Source organism: Ceratina calcarata, unplaced genomic scaffold (assembly GCF_001652005.2).
Source record: "Ceratina calcarata isolate Rehan_Ccalc_2016 unplaced genomic scaffold, ASM165200v1 scaffold8, whole genome shotgun sequence".
Classification (NCBI taxonomy): domain Eukaryota; kingdom Metazoa; phylum Arthropoda; class Insecta; order Hymenoptera; family Apidae; genus Ceratina; species Ceratina calcarata.
In genome coordinates this window covers 354715-374244 of record NW_017179316.1, presented here as the reverse complement: position 1 = coordinate 374244, position 19530 = coordinate 354715, and the positions used below count along the sequence as shown (strand labels likewise).

Sequence of the window (19530 nt, the reverse complement as noted above, 5' to 3'; positions counted from 1 at the left end):
CGTAATCTGCTGTTGGATTATTATTAAGATGAGCAAGTGTTTCGCTGTCGATGGTTTAACGGGTTTTATATCGACAGCCATTAGAAACACTTCGGGCCACTATTACCTAAATGGAAACTGGAGGATAGATTTTCCGCGGAGCCTGAAATTCGCTGGTACCATATTCCATTATTCGCGAGATCCGCAGGGTTTCTCGGCACCCGATATCATTACCGCCTTGGGACCGACGAGCGAGCCAATTTACGTGGTGGTAAGTGGCCCCCGTCGCTCTTAAATAGCAAATTACAACCCCTACGATCCCATCGAGCTCTCTGGTAAAATAAGCAAAATGAGAGAACGAAATGGTGTCTCTGTTGCGTCTCTTAAATAATTTCATCATTTATTACGTGCACTTCGGCAAAGAAGTCATTGGAATCGAACGTGATTTTACTCTTAAACCTGCTTCTAAAGAGGCTCATTAAACGATAATTATAGGAAACGTGATTATAATCTGTGGAATTATTTTACAATAGTTATTGTATCAAGATCATAACGTCGGGGTGCGATACGAGTACAGCGTGCCTAAGAGGATCTCGCAGCAGACCGATCCGGATAGCTACGCGTGGATCACCGACGAGTTTTCAGTCTGTAGCGCGACTTGTGGCGGAGGTAAAACGAAAACTGAACACCACCCACGGTAACGTTTACAGAGCGGATAACCCTTCCGGATGAACGATATTGTCGGTTCTAAATTTGATAGCGCAATTTACCGGAGCCCGGAAGTACGCCGCCGCCGGTTTCGCGTGCGCGCGTTCGTTCATTAATTAATGTGCTTTCCATTTACCGTGTGTACACCCACCGCGGCGTACGTTCAATTATTGGCCGAAGATGAAAGTCGATCGTTTAATACGTCAAATACGCGTCTCCAAATCTGGAAGCGAGCTCTTGATTTCTAGATAATTGGTGGCGATTCATTAATTGACGACGTTAGGAATGAATTCTAAGAAACCTGTTAATTAATTTCTGTTTCATTGCTAAAGGTTATCAGTCGAGGCGAGTGGCCTGCGTTCGAAGGAGAGACAGTCAGCCAGTGGACGAGAGCCTGTGCGACCCGCAAATGGAACCAGCCGACACGGAGTCCTGTAACATGGAACCCTGTCCACCCGCGTGGGTGGAGGGCGAATGGGGACCCTGTAGCAAGCATTGCGGCGAAGGAGGCGTGCAGAACAGGGTGATCAAGTGCGCCCAGGTCATCTCTGGTGGGATCCCCACGGTGGTGGTCGACGACCAGTGTTTGGAGAAGCTGGGACCGAAAGGGCCGACCAGCCGGGAGTGTAACAAGGACGTCGACTGTCCACAGTTCCACGTAGGCCCGTGGAAACCGGTACGTATTGTTCGCTCTATTGATTGATCTTTGGTTTCTCACTTCTGACAAAAACGACGATCTAGCGAATGAAATTAGAGTTTCGAGATGTTAAGCTGTTCATAATTCTGCGTTTAACAGTGTGACCATCTATGTGGTCCGGGCAAGCAAGTAAGGAAAGTGACGTGTTACAAGAAAGTAGACGGTAAGATCGAAGTGTTGGAAGACCAAGCTTGCGAAGAAGAGGTCCCCGAGCGTGAGAAACCCTGCAATCTGAGGCCTTGCGCCGGCCTCGACTGGCTCACGTCAGATTGGAGCGGTGTAAGTCACACAATTTTATTAAAAAAATGTCTTTACCATATATTTTTGTAATCGGGACTCGATGTCACTGATCAGTGCGATGACAAATGTGGATTGTCGCAAGAGACTAGAAGCACTCAGTGCGCTACTCAGGATGGAACCGTTTATTCGGATGAAATGTGCGACGAGGCGAAGAAACCGAATTTAACGAGGAGTTGCGAGAGTACGAAAGAGTGCGAGTCCGTGTGGTTCGCCTCTCAGTGGAGCGATGTGAGTTACATGGCGTTCAAATAGCGTCACGATCTTGTATCATACGTTCCTGTTCGTTCGAGTCACGCTCGTAACACTTCGTTTCTTTGGCAGTGTTCGGCGAAGTGTGGATCGGGCGTGCAAACGCGTAAAGTGTTTTGCGGCACGTTCGACGACGAAGTGGTAAAGAAAGTATCTGATGAGAAATGCGACGCGAGCAAGAAATTCAACGACACGAAGGACTGCACCGCCGAGGAAGAGTGCAAAGGTGAATGGTTCGCCGGTCCATGGAGCAAGGTAACGTTTTTTCTCCCGTTCCAAATCTTACTAATCGGTACAAGAATCGTATCTATCTCTATCGCAAGTTCGATCAGACGCACGTAAAGTCGATTGACGAATCGTACGATTTCACAGTGACTCTGCTGAGAATTACCAGCGTTAAATTGTTACATAACGCTCCGCGTGATCTCCTCGTCGTCGGACAATGAAAATCTAAGACCGGGTATTGATTACCGTAGAAAACTCGTTGAGAAGAAACTTAATATCATCTCCGGCTTCGAGTCAGACGAGAGAGGCGCGCGCTTCAAATTTCTTGCATTAATCACGTTACCTTCGGTGTTCCAGTGCTCGAAACCGTGCGGCGGCGGCATGATGCAGCGCAAGGTAATTTGCATGAAGGACAACGCGACGGCCCCGTCGAGCAACTGCGGCTCAAACATGATCATATTTTCCACGGAAAACTGTAACAACCAGCCGTGCGAGGAAGGTACTGATCGCTTTTTAATGAACCCTTTCCCCGTGGAAATAAATGCGTCGTCTAACTATATTTGGCAAGAGCCTGTAGAAAATAATTTATTACTAGTCGATGAAAATAGATTTCTTACAAATGATTAAATATTTGTTCGGGTCATTCATGAGAGAATCGACGGTTCATCAAAAGTGATTACTTCGCTGATGTGAGAAAACTTTACTCGGGAGTAGAGAGAAAAAATACTTCGGAGACTTTGTATACTACGAGATTTGCAAAAAACTGATTTATTGCACTTAATGCGAGTCTCGTTTCTTTAGACGAGGTGATACCGATGCAGCCAGAGAAGATCAAAGACCTCGCCGAAGAGGACGAGGACGAGGAGTGCGAGGTATACGAGGACGAAGACGAAGGTTTCGTTAGCGTCTCTTCGAGCCTAGACTCTACTGTGAGTAAAGTCGTGTCACACTTTTTATTCAACTTGCAATATGGGAATAATTCCTCAGACGAATAACTGATACGATTTACCGGACAGGACAAATCCGATGAAACCGATGCCGACATTACGGAAGCGACTCCTATGAGTTCTCCGGATACGAACGAGTCGAGCGTGAGCGACATGGAAGACGTGATGCTCGGCGACGCCGGATACACGAGGGGCGACATATCGCCCGGTGAGACTGGAAGCGGCGAGGGAAGCGGAACAGACTTCACCGATTTCCTCACCGAGTTCGACACGACGATCGAAGGCAGTGGAACCAGCGAGACTACGGAGGATACAACGTTGACAGGAATCACGGAGACCGACGTCACAGAGGAGACCGTCGAAGGGTTCACTGAAGATATCACGGAAGAGACTCTGCCATCGGGTGGTCAGTCATTCATGTCGACGAAAACTTGTGATCAAGATCTTTTAAAGTCGAGATATTTTAAATACTTTATAATCGTATTCTGGTTCGACTTACTATTTAGAAACGGAGGCGACGGAGACGACGGAGTCTGGCGCAACCGAGGAGACGACGACTGGCGAAACGTCCGAGATCGCGACGACAGAGTCTGGAGCGACCGAAGTAACGGAGTCCACAGAAACTGAAGCGACAGGCTCGACGGAGACCACGGAATCTGGCCCAACTTCAGAAACCGAGAGTACGGTCACTGAACAAACAAAAGTGACTTCCACGCAAGAATCTGGTGAGTCAAACACTTATATGAAGCATTCAATTTTTCCTTCTTAATTAAAACAAGCCGTGATATTGTTAAAAAATCCTTTAACAACTGTATAATAAGTATACTTATTTCGATACAGAAGCGACAGAATCCACGATCTCTCCAGAAACTACGGAGTCTGGCGCTACCGAAGGAACCACTGAGTCAGGACCCACGGAGACGACAGAATCGGGTGCGACAGAGACTACGGAATCCGGTGCGATGACAGAATCCGGTGCGACGACAGAATCCGGTGCGACGACAGAATCCGGAGCGACGACAGAATCCGGAGCGACGACAGAGTCCGGAGCGACAACGGAGTCCGGTGCTACGACGGAGTCGGGGCCAACGGAAGTTACCGAATCGACAGAGTCTGGAGCAACTACCGAAACTACAGAATCCGGTCTCACAGAGACCACCGAATCCGGTCTCACAGAGACCACCGAATCCGGCATGACGACCGAGTCCGGCATGACGACCGAATCGGGTGAAACTACCGAGTCTGGTGCTACCATGGAATCCGGAGAGACCACGGAATCTGGCGAGACTACCGTTTCGGGAATGACCGAGTCGACCGTCTCTGGTTTAACAACGTCGAGCGAAGAAGAGACAGATTACACTGAGAGAACTCATAGTAAGTTCTTTAAATTAACGATCCGTTTTATGCTCATTATTATAGAAGTGATGGTAATATAAAAAGATTTAAAAACACTGAATTTTCATAGAATATTATAGATATTAATATTTTCTATCGTAAATCGTTTGCTTCAGTATCTGAAATCTGGACGACGATCGGTCCGGAGGAGACGACACGTAAGCACCGCGTGTGTAAAGTGCCTAAGAAGAAGAAGACTTGCAAGACCGCTCCGTTTGGCTGCTGCTACGATGGAGTCACACCAGCGGAAGGACCGTTTGGTCAAGGATGTCCGACTCCCCAAACCTGCAACGACACCAAGTACGGCTGCTGTCCAGACGGAGTATCACCGGCCACGGGACCGAAAAATCAAGGATGTCCCGATTCGCATTGTGAGGAAACTTTGTTCGGCTGCTGCCCTGACGGGATCACCGCTGCGGAAGGCAACGACTACGAAGGATGCAAGAAACCTTGCAACGAAACAGAGTTCGGATGCTGTCCTGACAACGAAACTCCTGCGAGTGGGAAAGATAACATGGGATGCTGCAACGTTACCGAATTCGGCTGCTGTCCCGATGGGATCGAGCCTGCCTCTGGACCGGAAGGGGAAGGATGCGAGGAAGAAACCGTTAGCCCTGTCACTGAAGAAACGACTGTCGCACAGGAAGATTGCGCGAACACTACCTACGGATGCTGTCCGGACGGCGTTTCCACCGCTACTGGTACGAACTTCGACGGCTGTGGAGTCATCAACAAAGAAAATTGCACTTTGTCTTACTTCGGATGCTGTCCCGATAGTCCTTCGCCAGGTTCGTTAAAATTCAATATAAATTATGACTCTCGTCGTATCGTATCGATGAGACGTCGTTCACGATATCAGAAATTTCTGATCCACAGCTCTGGGACCCAATAACTACGGTTGCCACATGCCCTGCGAAAACACGACTTACGGCTGCTGCGACGATGGTGTCACCCCAGCGCACGGTTCCAACGGAGAGGGTTGCTGTCTCTCGACGCCGTTCAAATGCTGTCCAGACAACATATTACCTGCTCGGGGTCCGAACTTCTACGGCTGCGGATGTCAGTACTCAAGGTTCGGCTGTTGCCCAGACAACAGCACGGCCGCTCGTGGATCTAACAACGAGGGTTGCGGTTGCAAGTACACTCCTCATGGTTGCTGCCCGAACCGGTTCACGCCAGCCACTGGCCCGAATTATGAAGGCTGTCCGTGCTATACTTATCAATTTGGATGCTGCTCCGACGGTGTCACCATTGCCAAAGGACCACATGGTCAAGGTAAGCGTCGAATCTGGTGAGTGGCAGTGAACGCGTAATCGGTGGAACAGCGAATGAGGCTCAAAACAGTCAGTAACATTTGTAACATTTGCAACAATACGCGTTGTCTTTTTTTAATTTACAGGCTGCGGTTGTGAGAACACAGAGTTCAAGTGCTGTTCCGACGGACGGACACCGGCGAAGGGTCCGAACTTTGCCGGGTGCACTTGCGACGCGTCTAAGTACGGTTGCTGCCCCGATGGAGTCGAGGAGGCTCAGGGCGAGAACTTCGAGGGTTGTCTCTCGGTGCCCTCGACGCCAGGAGCTGCGTGCGCGCTGGAAAGGGACAGAGGACCTTGCCGGGACTTCACGGTCAAGTGGTACTTCGACACGGAATACGGTGGCTGCTCGCGATTCTGGTACGGAGGCTGCGAGGGCAACGACAATCGATTCAAGACCCAAGAAGAGTGCAAAGAGGTCTGCGTGCAGCCCAAAGGAAAAGGTAAGACTCGAGATGACCCATTGAAATATTTGAAGACGTTCTGATCTTTCTTTTCGTTCGACGGAGATATGAATTTCGATACGTTCCGTTTTTTGTACAGATGCTTGCTTCCTGCCGAAGATATCTGGGCCCTGCGAGGGGTACTTCCCTACTTGGTATTACGACACCGGTAGGAAACAGTGCGGGCAGTTCGTGTACGGAGGCTGCCTTGGGAACGCGAACAAATTCAAGACCAGGGAAGAGTGCGAAGAGCTTTGCGTTACTCCCGATGATCTGGGTAAGTCGATTTCAATTGAAATAAACAGTGATTAAGAGTTTAATCGATCCGGTTCGTGTATCAAGATCCTTGCGAGCAACCGAAAGAGCCAGGACCTTGTGAAGGCAACTTCACCAGATGGTTCTTCAACGCGGAGTCGCAGGCCTGCGAGCAATTCCGGTACGGCGGATGCAAAGGGACCGACAACAACTTCCCTACCGAGATCGCCTGCCATCAGCGATGTTTGCAGCCAGGAAGGCGAGGTAAGTTCGTCGTTTTCGATCTCCTAAATCATTCGACATCCGCACGTATGGAGCTCGTTCCTTCGCCTGTACCCATTCTAGATATTTTTATTCAGAGATGCATTTGACGGTGTTCCACGTTCTCTATGATTGTTTTTTGTTTTTATTTTTGAGTGCGCCTTCCCCAGTCGATTTTTATCGAAAGTAGTCGATACACGAACACACGGTGATCGAGTTAACGGAGGATTTGTAAAGTAATAGAGTTTGAACGAGGAAGAACACGAGCCGTTTGACATGAATTTTCATTACTGGGAGAATGTCAGAGTTCATTTAATTAAGTAACAGTTATTACGTTAACCGGTTCTCGTATCCTGGGAGTTGGGTAGCGATCTAACGAGCATCGTCGCACACGATATCAGCAAGCACTCGGGCATCACACGCCGTGCCAAATAATTGGCATCGTGCACCGTTGAAACGTGAACGGTCTTACATGTGCTACCGACAGTAATTCCAGCAAATACGTATTTCCAGTAAACTTGACGGACGTGTGCCGCCTGGAGAAAGATCCCGGCCCTTGTCCGGGCTCTCAGTTGCGCTGGTATTATGACGCCCGTCGTCAGACGTGTCGCCAATTTGTTTACGGCGGTTGTAAAGGCAACGCGAATAAATTCCGTACGCTCGCTGCCTGCGAGCAGCGCTGCCCCGTAAAAGGTACCCGAACAAGCGAGAACTGAAAACGAAGAAACACGACTGTGGAAAAAAAGAGAATCGAAAAGAAAGCAGGAAATCGTGAAACAACAGCTTCTCTGCTTCGCGAATAACAGCGTCGCTCGCAATCCGATAGAAACGAGTCGTTTCTCATTTCATGGCTGTTCGGGAAACGATCAGACGTTACTCCTTGAAATCCCATTGTTCCTTTAAAATTTCTATGATTGCAATTTATTAAGAAATCGAATTGCGATACGAGAATTTATGGGATCATGCGATAGAGAAACGATTCTGGATGTCGTTGGTGTTGGTTTACCACTGTTCTCCAGTTAACAGAGCACGTCTAACGGGTGAAGCACTCGTACGAAACATTAATACACACGATGTTACGATAGTTCTCACATGATTAATTCTACAATTGTTCTTCACGTATTTTATCAGCACCAATCGTAGCTTAGAAAGAAGTCTCGTAGAATGGGAACGGCATCCGTCGCAGGAAACAACGCTTACACTACTAGGAATCCAGAAACAAAAAGCATCGTCGATCGTTTGCGATTTTCTCATCGTTTCATACTTGCTGCGATTAATAATTCTCTCGATTTACTCTTTTTTTATTTTGGAAATCGATTAAACATCGAGGAGATCGCAAACGACGAAGAGCAGACGAGTACCTAATTTTGCATGACGTAATGAATTGATGCAATTAACAGATAGTTGCTTGCTGCCGCGAGCCGAAGGTAGCTGCGGCGAGAAGCGATCTCAGTGGTACTTTGATCAGTCGGAGAATCGATGCATGCCATTCTATTATACCGGTTGCGGTGGGAATAAAAATAATTTCGAATCTAGGGACGCATGCGAGTCCGATTGCCCGGCTGTAATTGGTAAGAATTTTTTTTTACAACTCTCTCACTCTCACTCGCTATCCTTGAAACGCGATATACTTCCTTATAAGAATAGTTGCTGAAATTGATTAACGCTTTCTCTGGCACGATATTTCACAGAGATCATTACCGCCCCCCTTTATGCAATTGTCTTCGGCGTAGATCGCATCGAATGCGCACCTCACGTCGAGTCATCGTACCGCGTACAATTTTTATGAACTCTTTATGTTGCTTTATTTGTTGAAAAGAGAAACGAAAAGTTTCATAGCTTTCTACTTGTTACACGGATTTTAAAAAATTATTTATTTCAAATGTGAATCTTATGACGCTTTTCGTTTCCTCGTACTGATCGAAAACGAGGTCGCGTGTTAAGAGCAATTTCGTTTGAACACACAGAGCAAGACACCTGTCTCTTGCCTGCGCTGTTGGGCGAGTGCCACAACTACACCCAACGATGGTACTACGATTCGTACGAGCAGCAGTGCAGACAATTTTATTACGGCGGCTGCGGTGGTAACGAGAACAACTTCGTCACCGAACAGGATTGCCTTAACAGGTGTCAGACCACCGTCACCACTCCCGCGCCGCCGAGCGAGATCGAATTCAGACCCGGTAACGATTCTCCACTTCGAGCGATACTCGAATGAATAATTTACATTTTGTATGCGTTGATAAAAATTTGGTGGAACACACGTCGAGATAAGATAAATTTTCAGAGCTCTGTTTCCTTCCGGACGCGCACGGCCCGTGCTCCGATGAACAAGTCAAATGGTTCTACGACAGCAGAGAGGGTGTCTGCAAGCAGTTTAGATACGGTGGCTGCCAGAGTAATGGCAACAACTTTAACAGTCGTGAAGAATGCGAATATCGTTGCGGCGAAGTTCAAGGTGAGAGAAATGATTTGTACCTCCTGGAAGGAGAGTTCGAAAAAATTGCCTCGTCGTAAAATTTGTTTGAAATCTTCAGATCTGTGCACGCTGCCGAAGGTGATCGGCCCCTGTAGCGGCTTCGTCAGGCAATACTATTACGATTCTCGAACAGACTCCTGCCACGAGTTCGACTACAGCGGTTGCCAGGGCAACAAGAATCTCTTCCAGGACAGAGAATCTTGCGAGAGGAGATGCCAGAAGCACGCGGTACCGACGCAGCCTGCTCAGAACGTCACGTTCACGACACCGCGATCGGAGACCGCCTCGAAGAGTCCTATTTGTTACGCGCCCGTGGACCCTGGAACGTGCAACGGCGACGTCACCGCTTATTATTACGATGCGCATAGTCAATCGTGTCAGGCGTTCCTCTACGGTGGCTGCCAAGGAAACGCGAACAGATTCCAGACCGAGGAACAGTGCGAGAGGCTCTGCGGCAAGTTCCACGGACAAGGTAAAACGATTTATTACGACTTGAAACGATAGTTCAGTGACAGATCCTATGTACGAACGATCGACCGAGAATATTTTATGTCCGTATCGTAACTCGACGTGATTCATTTTGCAGACACGTGCAATCTGCCAGCGGATCCCGGTGTTTGCAGAGGATCTTTCCAAAAATATTACTACGATTCGGCGAGCCGGACCTGCCGCGAATTCTCATACGGCGGCTGCGAGGGAAATGCGAACCGATTCAGTTCGATGGCCGAGTGCGAATCGATTTGCATTTATCACGAGGAACCGGTACCGCCTGGAAACGACACTGGTCACACGAGCGTCTGTAAGTACCGTCAACCGATTTATCGTTAAAAAGTAGAAGTGTTTAATGCTCATAAAACGAGTGTGTGGAAGTTTTATACGACGCGAACGAATTTTCGAAAATTCGATCGAATAAACGAATAACGAGTTGACACGGTTGTTCAGCGATTTGCAAAGAACCGGTCGACAGCGGGTCTTGCACCTCCGGTTTTACCAAGCGATTCTACTTCGACGAGGAACTGCAAACCTGTCGCGCGTTCATTTACACGGGATGCGGCGGCAATCGTAATCGATTCAAGACCTTCGAATCTTGCGTTAACACTTGCCTCAGCAGTAAGTCGAGGAAACGTGCTCACGAACGATTTCATTTATTTTTGTCTACGCCAATTTCCAGGTCATCCTCGTATTCAGCTGTACATTGCATTCTTCTCTGTCACTAATTCGAAATTCTTTCGTCCCACGATTTCCTTTCCAATGCGCCCTGTAATAACTTTTTATTTATTGACTTTTTATTTTTATCGTTGTCCTCGAGCTTTGAAACATCCCCGCAAACGAAATCTATTGTTTATGGTCTCTTTTTAACTTTTATACTCTTCGAACCTTTCGTCTCCTAATCGCGATTGTTCTGTCCATTCGTATAGCTACCAACGAGATCGACGTAGACTCTGGAAAGGACAAGGAAGACACTTGCGCGGAAGCTCGGGAAGAATGCGACACGATTCGATGTCCTTACGGCAAGGAAGCTTTCGTGGATACTCAGGATTGCGAACGATGCCGTTGCGTCGATCCTTGTAGGACCCAGGTCTGCCCCGACGATACCAAGTGTGCGATCACTCTGGTCGCTACCAAGGATGGCACCGAATACAAAGGCGTCTGCAGATCTGGTAAGTCCGTCGACCGTACAACTTCTACCTCCACGAATCGGAATCCTAAAACGGTGAGAAACGTTCGGAACGATTTTTGTATACAGTCACGAAACCAGGCCGTTGCCCGAGCGTGTCGAACAGCACCAGATGCGAGCACGAGTGTCTCACGGACGCGGATTGCGCCGGAGAGATGAAGTGTTGCGACAACGGCTGCGGGACTTCCTGCCTGGAGCCGGCGACCGAGGAGGTCCCGACTACTTCCCTGAGACCGTTCGTCACTTCACCACCGATCGGAGCGGAACCGGCTGCCATCAAGCAACCGGAGGAGCCGAAGGTCAGCGCTCAAGAGGGTTGCTACGTGACTCTGCGGTGCATCGCTCTGGGAAATCCGAAACCGGTTATTACTTGGAGGAGAGGAACGACTTTGGTAAGATCGAGATTACAGAATTATAATTTCTTTTAAATAAAATCAGTTTTAAGGTACGAATCTTCGTACGTATGCAGAGACTCGGACGTCACTTAATGCGCTTCGATTCGATTTATGTTCTCAGATCGCACCTGCGGAGGCCCGACGTCGTATATTGACAGACGGTTCCCTACAGATCATCAACTTGGACAGATACGACGGTGGTACTTACGTCTGCATAGCTGACAACGGCCTAGGACCCCCGGTAAGAGTGGAGTACCAGTTGACGGTCACAGGTACGTACCGCATCCGCTACGTGTTAAAATAAAAATGGTGTGTCGCAATGTTTCTGGTAGAAATGCATCTCAGTAGTCGATCTAATGAATCTAGTAGACGAACGTTTCGTTTGATAGCTGCAATTACGTGATGCGACGTTTAAACTAATAGATCACGCTGTTAAACACGTAATAATAATTCTTGGTGGTGGTGTCTCTCCTATCCCCGCATGCTCGCTCTCTGTAGAACCGAAAGAGCTGCCCGCGGCGATTATAGGCGAGCCGAACAGTTACGTGACGGTCGCCATGAACTCTCCTATATCTCTTCACTGCTACGCGTGGGGTTGGCCGAGGCCTTTCGTCACCTGGTGGCGAGGTGACCGCATGTTGCCGTTAACCTCAGAGATTTACGAACAGGACTCCGAATACACTCTGCTGATACGATCGGTGACACTGCCGACGTTAGGCGTGTACACCTGCCAAGCGTTCAATGCCATCGGCAGGGCTGCTTCGTGGTCGATCACCCTGCAAGCCGTTGGCCCGGTGTACAACGTCAAACCCGAGTACGAAAAATACATCCAGTACCTGGTCGATCCTCCTAAAAAACCGGAGAAACCGCAATACCCGTACAGACCTAATAGAACTCAGACGCCTGACTATCATACGAACGCACCTTACAGCACTAGACAGACTCACATCCCTACGGTCAGCCCGTTGACCACTACTTTGGAGTATGGTTCGAGGTTCAGAGGTGAGGGGCCGATGGTTCTTCCATTCTTCCAATTGCACCATCGAATAGATTCAGATCCGCGATTCCGAAATCAAGGAAAACTATAAATCATTCAGACATGAACGATGATGCAATTGGATCTATTTTTTTTCGTATTCTAACACCTGCACTTTCGATGCTTGCATGGATGAACGCTTTAATTGTTGTTACGCAATCTAATCCAAGGCATTTTGCATTTGCTCGTAAACGTACTAATCGCATCTCTAAATCATAATGACGTCGATAAGACGTCAGTTCGTACAATTTTTTATCCTTCGTTTACTTTTACCTTCTTCTCAGTGTTATTCGAGAAATATTTCTGACGTGACATTAATTATTCCGCAGTGCCGGTCACGGCTAACATATCAATAGGACAGAACCAGTTCCCCGAGGGTAGCGACATCAGCATCGCCTGCCACGTGGACGGCTACCCGATCCCCAGAGTGTCGTGGTACAAGAACGACGAGCTGATCCATCCGGACAATCGAATTCATATTACCGGTCAGCATTCGTCTTACGTTTGAAATAACAATGAGTGCAGAAGATTTCTTAATGAATTGTTTTATTTTGTTTGGAATCGTGCAGAAGTGAACAGGCTTGAGATCAGTGACGCGAACCGCGATGATTCCGGACAGTATCGTTGCGAGGCCACTAACGATTATACGTCCGCTTCAGCTTTGGTCGACATACAAGTCGCTGGTAAGTGTTCAAGATGAAAATTTGACGGTAGACAAATCTCGGTTCAGATCAACCGTGCGGATTCTTAATTTCTCCCATTTGACTATGTTATTTAAAAAGTCAATGCGTCGTGAAATATTTGGAAAACGATGAGAGGTTTTGAAGAGGAAAAAATTGTGTGTTCCCACAGGAATCTTCATACACCCGAACTGCCAGGACAATTCGTTCTTCGCGAAGTGCGACCTGATCGTGAAGGCGAGATACTGCACGCACAAATATTACGCGAAGTTCTGCTGTAGATCTTGCACCGAGGCCGGCCAGTTGCCCTCGAGGGGACCTCACCTGAGCAGTTCCAGGAGAAGGCGAAGGTACATCACGAAGCTGCTCCTCTAAGACTCGCCTCGTCGACGAGCCTGACGGGACGAAAGCGAACGACGATCGCGGATCAGGTGCGTGAAAAGCGAGTCTGTACGACGAAAGGTAAGAGAGATCGACGAGCGTACTCTGTCTCGGGCGCGTGCCGAGTATAAGCGTGAACGCGAACTCACTGCCAAAGCCTTCGAACGTCTAGAAATAGATAGTGTAGATAATTAAGCAGGCGCGAGACATCCAATTATTTCTCGTCGAGTTCATCTTTTCTTTTCTCTTTCACTCCGTCTGTGTTTATGTATATAAAATCTGACGTTGTGATCCTAGTCGGTCCAAGCCATGCTTCGTCTCCGATTCACTGGAATTCGCTCTGATCACAAGAGATACAACTGCAAGCGTATAAATCTGAATTTGAAATTGATCATCGATCGCGACGATCGAAAGCGTGGTCAGAGCGAATTCTCGCGATGGATTCTACCGATCGAAAGTCTGCTGGTACAAGTGAGCGACAGAGGTTCGCGTTAGAGATCGAAAACGCGTCAGGGGAACGAGGAACGTCGCTGAAGATTGTACTTCACGAAAAGGGAGACAGTGGAGGCGAGTAAGAGGAGACTTGTACCTATTTGTATGAAACATATACGCACGTTACGTTGTACAATATGAATAGTTTATTACGCAGTATGCCATTTATATCCTCTACGACACTGTTATCACTTGCTTGTCGATATTATTGCCATGTAGCGAACGATAGTCCTCGAACAACTACGATACTCGAAGGTGCCACGTCGTGAGACGATGATCTTCGATCAAGGATCGAGCGAGAGTATCCTTAGTTTCCCTCGTTTCGTAGGTCGCGCGAACATAAATTGTTTCTCTTAAAAAACGAAGGATCGATCACGATGCGCACCTCCTTTCACCATATTAACGCGTTGCATTTATATATTTGTTCCTGAACATTTTAATCTTAATGTTAACTACTTACTGTTACTGTGCTAAGCACACCGTATCATCTGTCGTGAATCGTCGACGTTCGAGATTAGAAGATCGGCTGCTTCGACGACCGTCTTGCATTTTTATAAAAAAACAAAATCAAAATAGTTCAAGTGATAAAAATGGGATTTAGCAAAAATCATTAGAGCGGAGGATTTGGTAATGAAGTTCGCCTTTTAATTTCGAACGTCGCAGACGTAGTAGCTCGTAGCGTTAATTCCGAACGGAAGGTACCAAAAGCATTTATAATTATACGTATATCGTACGGTAAGGATAAGTTTTGATCGACGATGGAAAGAATCCACGGAACCGTAGAAAACATAGACGTTCTTCTTTGGTAACGATTGTTTTCAGTCACAGTAAAATGAGACAGTGCCTTATTAGAAGCCCTTCGAAGATCGGGGAAGGAGTGCTAAATAGTACTTTTACACGGAACGTTAGTGTAAATACGAGAGGGAACGTGCCCTTCGAACGTTTTTAGTCGGTAAACGTGTCTAGATGAATTCCTCCGATTCAACGTTCCTTCGCGACAAGTGATTCTTCAAAAATGGTAGAGCGTCGACAAAAGGAATTGACAATCATAGAACTGCTTCGGGAAAACATATCGAGATCTTATTGGTTCGTTACAATTGTTTTTTATTCGTTTAAATCGGAGGAATGGTAGCAGAAGGCGAAAGGACATTGAGTACTCTTCTCCGTATCCCTAGACGTGACCAAACCTTAGACAGAATCGTAGTGATCTAGCTGATTTCTGTAGAGAATGTATAAATAGTTTTAAACAGATGTATCCCACTGATAGCATATCGGAAAGAAGAAATCGAGTAGGAAGAGCGTATCGTCTTTGCTAAACGGGAACGAGGAAATGACGAAACGTTTCGGTAGATTCTCTCTATTCTATAGCAAATAATTTATATTTCTACCGTGTGATCATTGAGCCTGTACAATGATCGCGCATTTACTTATACGTTGCACTCTTACGAACATGTATATAACTCGTGTATTGCGTACTGGATCACATGTACTCGTTTTAATCAAACTCACTTACCACTGAAAGTTGAATACTCGTCCCGATTCGTCGATGTTTCAAATAATTTTCACACGAAGATAGTTTCGATCACGATCAATTTCGCACGGATGCTCATAACGGCTATGATCGTCATGACGTCGTAGTAGCATAGAAAAATGATCGACAGAACTATGGTATTAGTTGATAGTAGTTAGTCAATTATTTTGAACTGTAGCTTTGTGAACATTTCATTTTTACATGACTCTCCGGTTTCTGTAAGATGATACACGGCAAAGTGGAACGTACCTCGCGCAGACAGATATTTTTATTCGGGATACTCTCGTCAGACAGAGTCTTCGAAATCGTCGACGAATCGGAACGAGCGGTCGCCGATACGAGACCAACGGCGATGGATTCAAACGTAGCTGCGAGGAAACTGACTGACAATGAGACGAAATGAAATTTGCCAAAAGCAGGAAGAAATCAGTTTGCTCGCGTCTCCGGCGTTACTGTTCAATAGGTGCGTATAGCTCACCGCGACAGTACTAAAGATGTTAATGAGTGTATACTCGTAAGTTATATCTTAGGTAACAATTAATATTAATAATAATAATAATTGTATTAATTAATATGAAGATCACATAATTATATATAATATGAAGGTAGACGTAAACGAATGCCACACTATACAAACATTGTATGGACAATAATAATATATAAGATCCTTAAAATATACGATTAAACGATCACCAGGATTGTTATTTATTAACAATTTATTTTATGTACAAATCTTAACATATTTGAACGATGACGATTAAATCGTTAAATCAACTGTCCCTCGTGGTTGCGTCTCCTGCGCTCGATGTGAATGGAATGCCGCATGAGGTAACGCTTGTGCTGCTCCTCGATCACCATGGCCCTCTCGATCCTCTCGGCCGCGATCCTCTCGAGTTTCGCGAACAGTTCCGTGTGCACCGCGATGCACTTGCGAAAATCTTTCCGATCCAAACGATATACTTCGCACACTTCGATCGCGATCACGCTCGCGACTCGCCTTTGGTCGGGCACTAGGAGTGCCACTTCCCCGAAATGGGCACCGTCGTCCAAGTGACAGATCTGCCGAATTCAAAGTGAACATCACAGAAGAGAGACAGTCTTACGGGATTTATTGTTAGTGTCGCACGAAGAACTCTGCAATCCTTTACGCCCTTAAACGTTCGAGTTCCTGATCCCTGAGAGTGAATTTTAATAAAGTGTTACCTCTTTCCCAGTAGGCGTGAGCACAGCAACGGTTCCGGCAGAAAGGAAGAACATGCAATCGCCTTGAGCGCCAGCTTTCATGATGACATCGTTGGGTAAATAAAGCTCGAACCGTAAATTCTTGACAATCGATCGTAAGACGTGTGTAGGCAAGGCTTTGAATATCGCCACGTTCTCCACTAAACGGTGGCTGGATTGAAGCGCTATTTCTTGACGCAGTTGCTCTAAATCGAGATTCTCGTGTTCACTCGGTTCTAGTTCGTAATCGTTGAACTGCAGATTTTACGCATTCACGAGAATAGCGGAAGATCCGCAGTCCGATAATGATCTGGTGAACGTCTAGCACCTGTCAAGTTGGTCAAAATTAATTTCTCGCGGAAGTAGCTGTCTCTGAAACGATAATGATAATAGGACAGGAGACGAATTCTCATGTTCTTCGGTAACTGCTTCTGCCTCGTGTAAGCGCTCAGTTGATTTATGATCTCTTGGAACTTCGACTCGGACGCTTTCCTCCCTGCCTTTATCTGAATCAACATCACTGAGAAGCAACTCGATTACTTCATTCGATCGGCCCCTCGAAAAGTTTAATTGCGGGACTTGCCTGTGATGTAACATTCGAGGATTCTGCCGACGAGCATTAGAAAACAACTGAGCGAGATGAGACCGTCTGTTCGGGGCTCGTAGCCACCGTAACCGCTCGCTGATAATTTTTCCACGACGATGAAAAGCGCATATTGGAATCTGAACGATATACTATCAGAGTCCAATCCTACCATCCAACACTCAGGACACTTCTGTGAATTTTAACGATCGATCAACGACTGCTTCGTCAGTTACTAAACTGCGGATTTTCGCACGTGACGCGTAAATAGAACGTCGGAAGTGGCCGCGATTCTTCGACGATCGAAAGATACTTTTCCCTGACCGCTTGTGACGAACGATCGTTTTGCATAAAGATCGAGTTTATTAATTATCACTACTGCTGTTCCGATCACTTACCTCGGGCGGCACGTTGGTAAAATACAAAACTGATACTGGTATCAAATAACACAAACAGGAGGACCAATACATTATGTAAAACCCGAGCATGAACGTGCTGAACATTTCGTAATAGAAATACTTGATCTCGAAATGCTGAAACGAAGAGATCCATGATGCCCAACGGGAAAACGATACTTTTTACGAACTTTCGTTACTTGAAATATTTGTAATATCTGCGAGTTCACGTAACCGTAACGTGTCAGTTTCAAGCAGTTCAGAAGATTAACTACGCCGACCAGGTGATAGGCATCGTCGCCAGGCAGCCTCCGCCAGGGCAACGTTACGTGGTCCCACGGTATCGAGGAGATCACGTCCAACAGGAGGAAAGTTCTTAAGTAATGTCTGTTTAAGAAAGAAAGATCATTCATCTTCTCTCTATCATCGATCACTTCAGAATCGATCGCAAATAATTGTGTACATGAATATCTTCCTGGGAGCCAGTTCGACGACTACTTCGTTCACGTCGTAATAGCCACTCATGCAGTTGCACAGGATGTCGAGCCAGCAGAACGCATAGATCAGAAGATTGAACGAGTCCACTCTGATCATGTCGTGGCTCATGTTGATGAAGCAAGCCGTGAAGGGAATCGACAGGAAAGCGATCATGAATATCACCGTCATCATCAAGTCCCATAGGATCCTGAAAAATATCTCAAATGCGAGCGACGCCGGTTTACACGCTATTATCTTGAAACGATGGTGGGAACCTCCAACTGCTGAAGGGGTGGACGACCCACCACAGGCCCAGGCTCTCTTGCTTTCTCTTCTCGGCACGTACGGCGGCCTGGCTATAAAAATATTGCTTCGCACCTGGCGTGTTAGCGTTTATCTCGAACAATCGCTTCAATGTCTCTTTGAGAGTGAGGTCCTCACGCGAAGTGGAAGTCGGATAACTGGTGTGTTTCAGCTTGCACACGTGCTCTTTCATTTTACTATTACCTTTGATTCATTAACTATCAGAGACTTCGTCGTCTTCGAAATGACTCTGACGTTCATCGAGGGCGACGGAACGAGATAAACGAAATTACTTTGTCCTGCTTAATCGACGATCGAATGATCCCTCTTAAACGAAGAGATTCGTGCAAGGAAAGGGGAAAAGGACAGATGAGGTAGTGAATTCTCGTTCATTAAAAAACTGTCGACGATAAAAAATATACCCGATCCCGTAGCGTCGTTGCGACGACGACGTACATCTATGAACTAAGGTACATGTATACAAACGAGTGCGCACTATTCGCTTTTGTTCCATTTTAATCCCTTCCCACCGACGGACAACGACACGTGCGTGGTTCGCTCTGAAACGAATTTATGACTGCGGCTTGTGCGTGTATCGATCGCTCGAATCGACTCATTCTTGTATAATTGGCGAAAATAGAACGTCGTGGATTTCATCGTTTTTACTTTTCTTGCAAAAAAAAAGAAGCCTTCGTCAGAATTGGCGAAAGTCGAATCGGTCGAAGGAAAAATAGAAATCCCGTCATCGTTTTGACCCTCCAGTCAGACCGCGTGATTCTTCGGCACTTTCAAACTCCAATCACTTCTTCGATTTAAAACGTTCCACTGATGCCGAACCGTCCATTTAAAGTAAGACAGGACTCTCGTGGAAAGGTAAATGTCCAGAAGTTTCATAGACCTGAACTGGAGGATCGAAGAGCTGTAGAAACATCATTAAAAAAATAATAGTTAATCGGTTCAATTTAATCTCAACTATCAGTCTTCCCGGAATATTCCTGTTTGTCGTTTAAATATCTCTAGTTAATCGCTTAAGGATGTATTGGCTATACAGTCAATCCCAAAAGTTTATGCACTTTAGAAACGCATTTTTTAAAAACAAATCTGACG

General features: G+C 46.6%; 3 protein-coding genes across 10 annotated transcripts in view; 1 reads left to right on the top strand and 2 right to left on the bottom strand.

Annotated features, from left to right (window-relative positions):
- The window catches only part of Ppn (proteoglycan-like sulfated glycoprotein papilin), an 85076-nt gene extending 68942 nt beyond the window's left edge, over positions 1–16134 (top strand). For 3 of the 8 annotated variants that reach the window (XM_026818575.1, XM_026818574.1, XM_026818572.1), the window contains exons 9-37: positions 78–250; positions 513–648; positions 1020–1363; positions 1484–1663; positions 1739–1912; positions 2006–2188; positions 2516–2657; positions 2960–3087; positions 3175–3511; positions 3612–3830; positions 3946–4479; positions 4617–5288; positions 5377–5775; positions 5900–6256; positions 6357–6533; positions 6599–6775; positions 7286–7465; positions 8740–8955; positions 9060–9230; positions 9310–9723; positions 9838–10050; positions 10194–10361; positions 10670–10912; positions 10999–11321; positions 11446–11596; positions 11823–12326; positions 12690–12845; positions 12930–13043; positions 13213–16134. In XM_026818575.1, coding sequence (XP_026674376.1) covers positions 78–250; positions 513–648; positions 1020–1363; positions 1484–1663; positions 1739–1912; positions 2006–2188; positions 2516–2657; positions 2960–3087; positions 3175–3511; positions 3612–3830; positions 3946–4479; positions 4617–5288; positions 5377–5775; positions 5900–6256; positions 6357–6533; positions 6599–6775; positions 7286–7465; positions 8740–8955; positions 9060–9230; positions 9310–9723; positions 9838–10050; positions 10194–10361; positions 10670–10912; positions 10999–11321; positions 11446–11596; positions 11823–12326; positions 12690–12845; positions 12930–13043; positions 13213–13415 — 7388 coding nt within the window. In that variant the 3' untranslated portion in view covers positions 13416–16134. Of the gene's footprint in view, positions 1–77; positions 251–512; positions 649–1019; positions 1364–1483; positions 1664–1738; positions 1913–2005; positions 2189–2515; positions 2658–2959; positions 3088–3174; positions 3512–3611; positions 3831–3945; positions 4480–4616; positions 5289–5376; positions 5776–5899; positions 6257–6356; positions 6534–6598; positions 6776–7285; positions 7466–8172; positions 8344–8739; positions 8956–9059; positions 9231–9309; positions 9724–9837; positions 10051–10193; positions 10362–10669; positions 10913–10998; positions 11322–11445; positions 11597–11822; positions 12327–12689; positions 12846–12929; positions 13044–13212 lie in introns of all 8 variants that reach the window. The other 5 variants (XR_003389907.1, XM_026818573.1, XM_026818579.1 and 2 more) reach the window with 5 other exon arrangements.
- Positions 16121–17209, bottom strand: LOC108631042 (glutaminase 2-like). The gene is made up of 3 exons (XM_026818581.1): positions 16994–17209; positions 16648–16871; positions 16121–16503 (listed from the first exon to the last, which is right to left on the bottom strand). Exons 1-3 carry the CDS (start codon positions 17181–17183, stop codon positions 16210–16212), a joined length of 708 nt encoding a protein of 235 aa, XP_026674382.1. The 5' UTR covers positions 17184–17209; the 3' UTR covers positions 16121–16209.
- Positions 17210–17697: 488 nt separating this feature from the next.
- LOC113465079 (potassium/sodium hyperpolarization-activated cyclic nucleotide-gated channel 3-like) lies at positions 17698–18637 on the bottom strand. The gene is made up of 3 exons (XM_026818580.1): positions 18396–18637; positions 18107–18328; positions 17698–18030 (listed from the first exon to the last, which is right to left on the bottom strand). Exons 1-3 carry the CDS (start codon positions 18614–18616, stop codon positions 17718–17720), a joined length of 756 nt encoding a protein of 251 aa, XP_026674381.1. The 5' UTR covers positions 18617–18637; the 3' UTR covers positions 17698–17717.
- Between the last annotated feature and the right edge of the window lie 893 nt (positions 18638–19530).

Coding starts and splice junctions, on each gene's coding strand:
- LOC108631042 (XM_026818581.1), bottom strand. CDS start 17,183: ATGTTGATTCAGATAAAGGCAGGGAGGAAAGCGTCCGAGTCGAAGTTC. Junction 16,872..16,993: donor AATTTTGACCAACTTGACAG/GTGCTAGACGTT, acceptor ATCTCGATTTAG/AGCAACTGCGTCAAGAAATA. Junction 16,504..16,647: donor TCACGCCTACTGGGAAAGAG/GTAACACTTTAT, acceptor TGAATTCGGCAG/ATCTGTCACTTGGACGACGG.
- LOC113465079 (XM_026818580.1), bottom strand. CDS start 18,616: ATGAAAGAGCACGTGTGCAAGCTGAAACACACCAGTTATCCGACTTCC. Junction 18,329..18,395: donor CACCCCTTCAGCAGTTGGAG/GTTCCCACCATC, acceptor GATATTTTTCAG/GATCCTATGGGACTTGATGA. Junction 18,031..18,106: donor GCTCCCAGGAAGATATTCAT/GTACACAATTAT, acceptor TTTCTTAAACAG/ACATTACTTAAGAACTTTCC.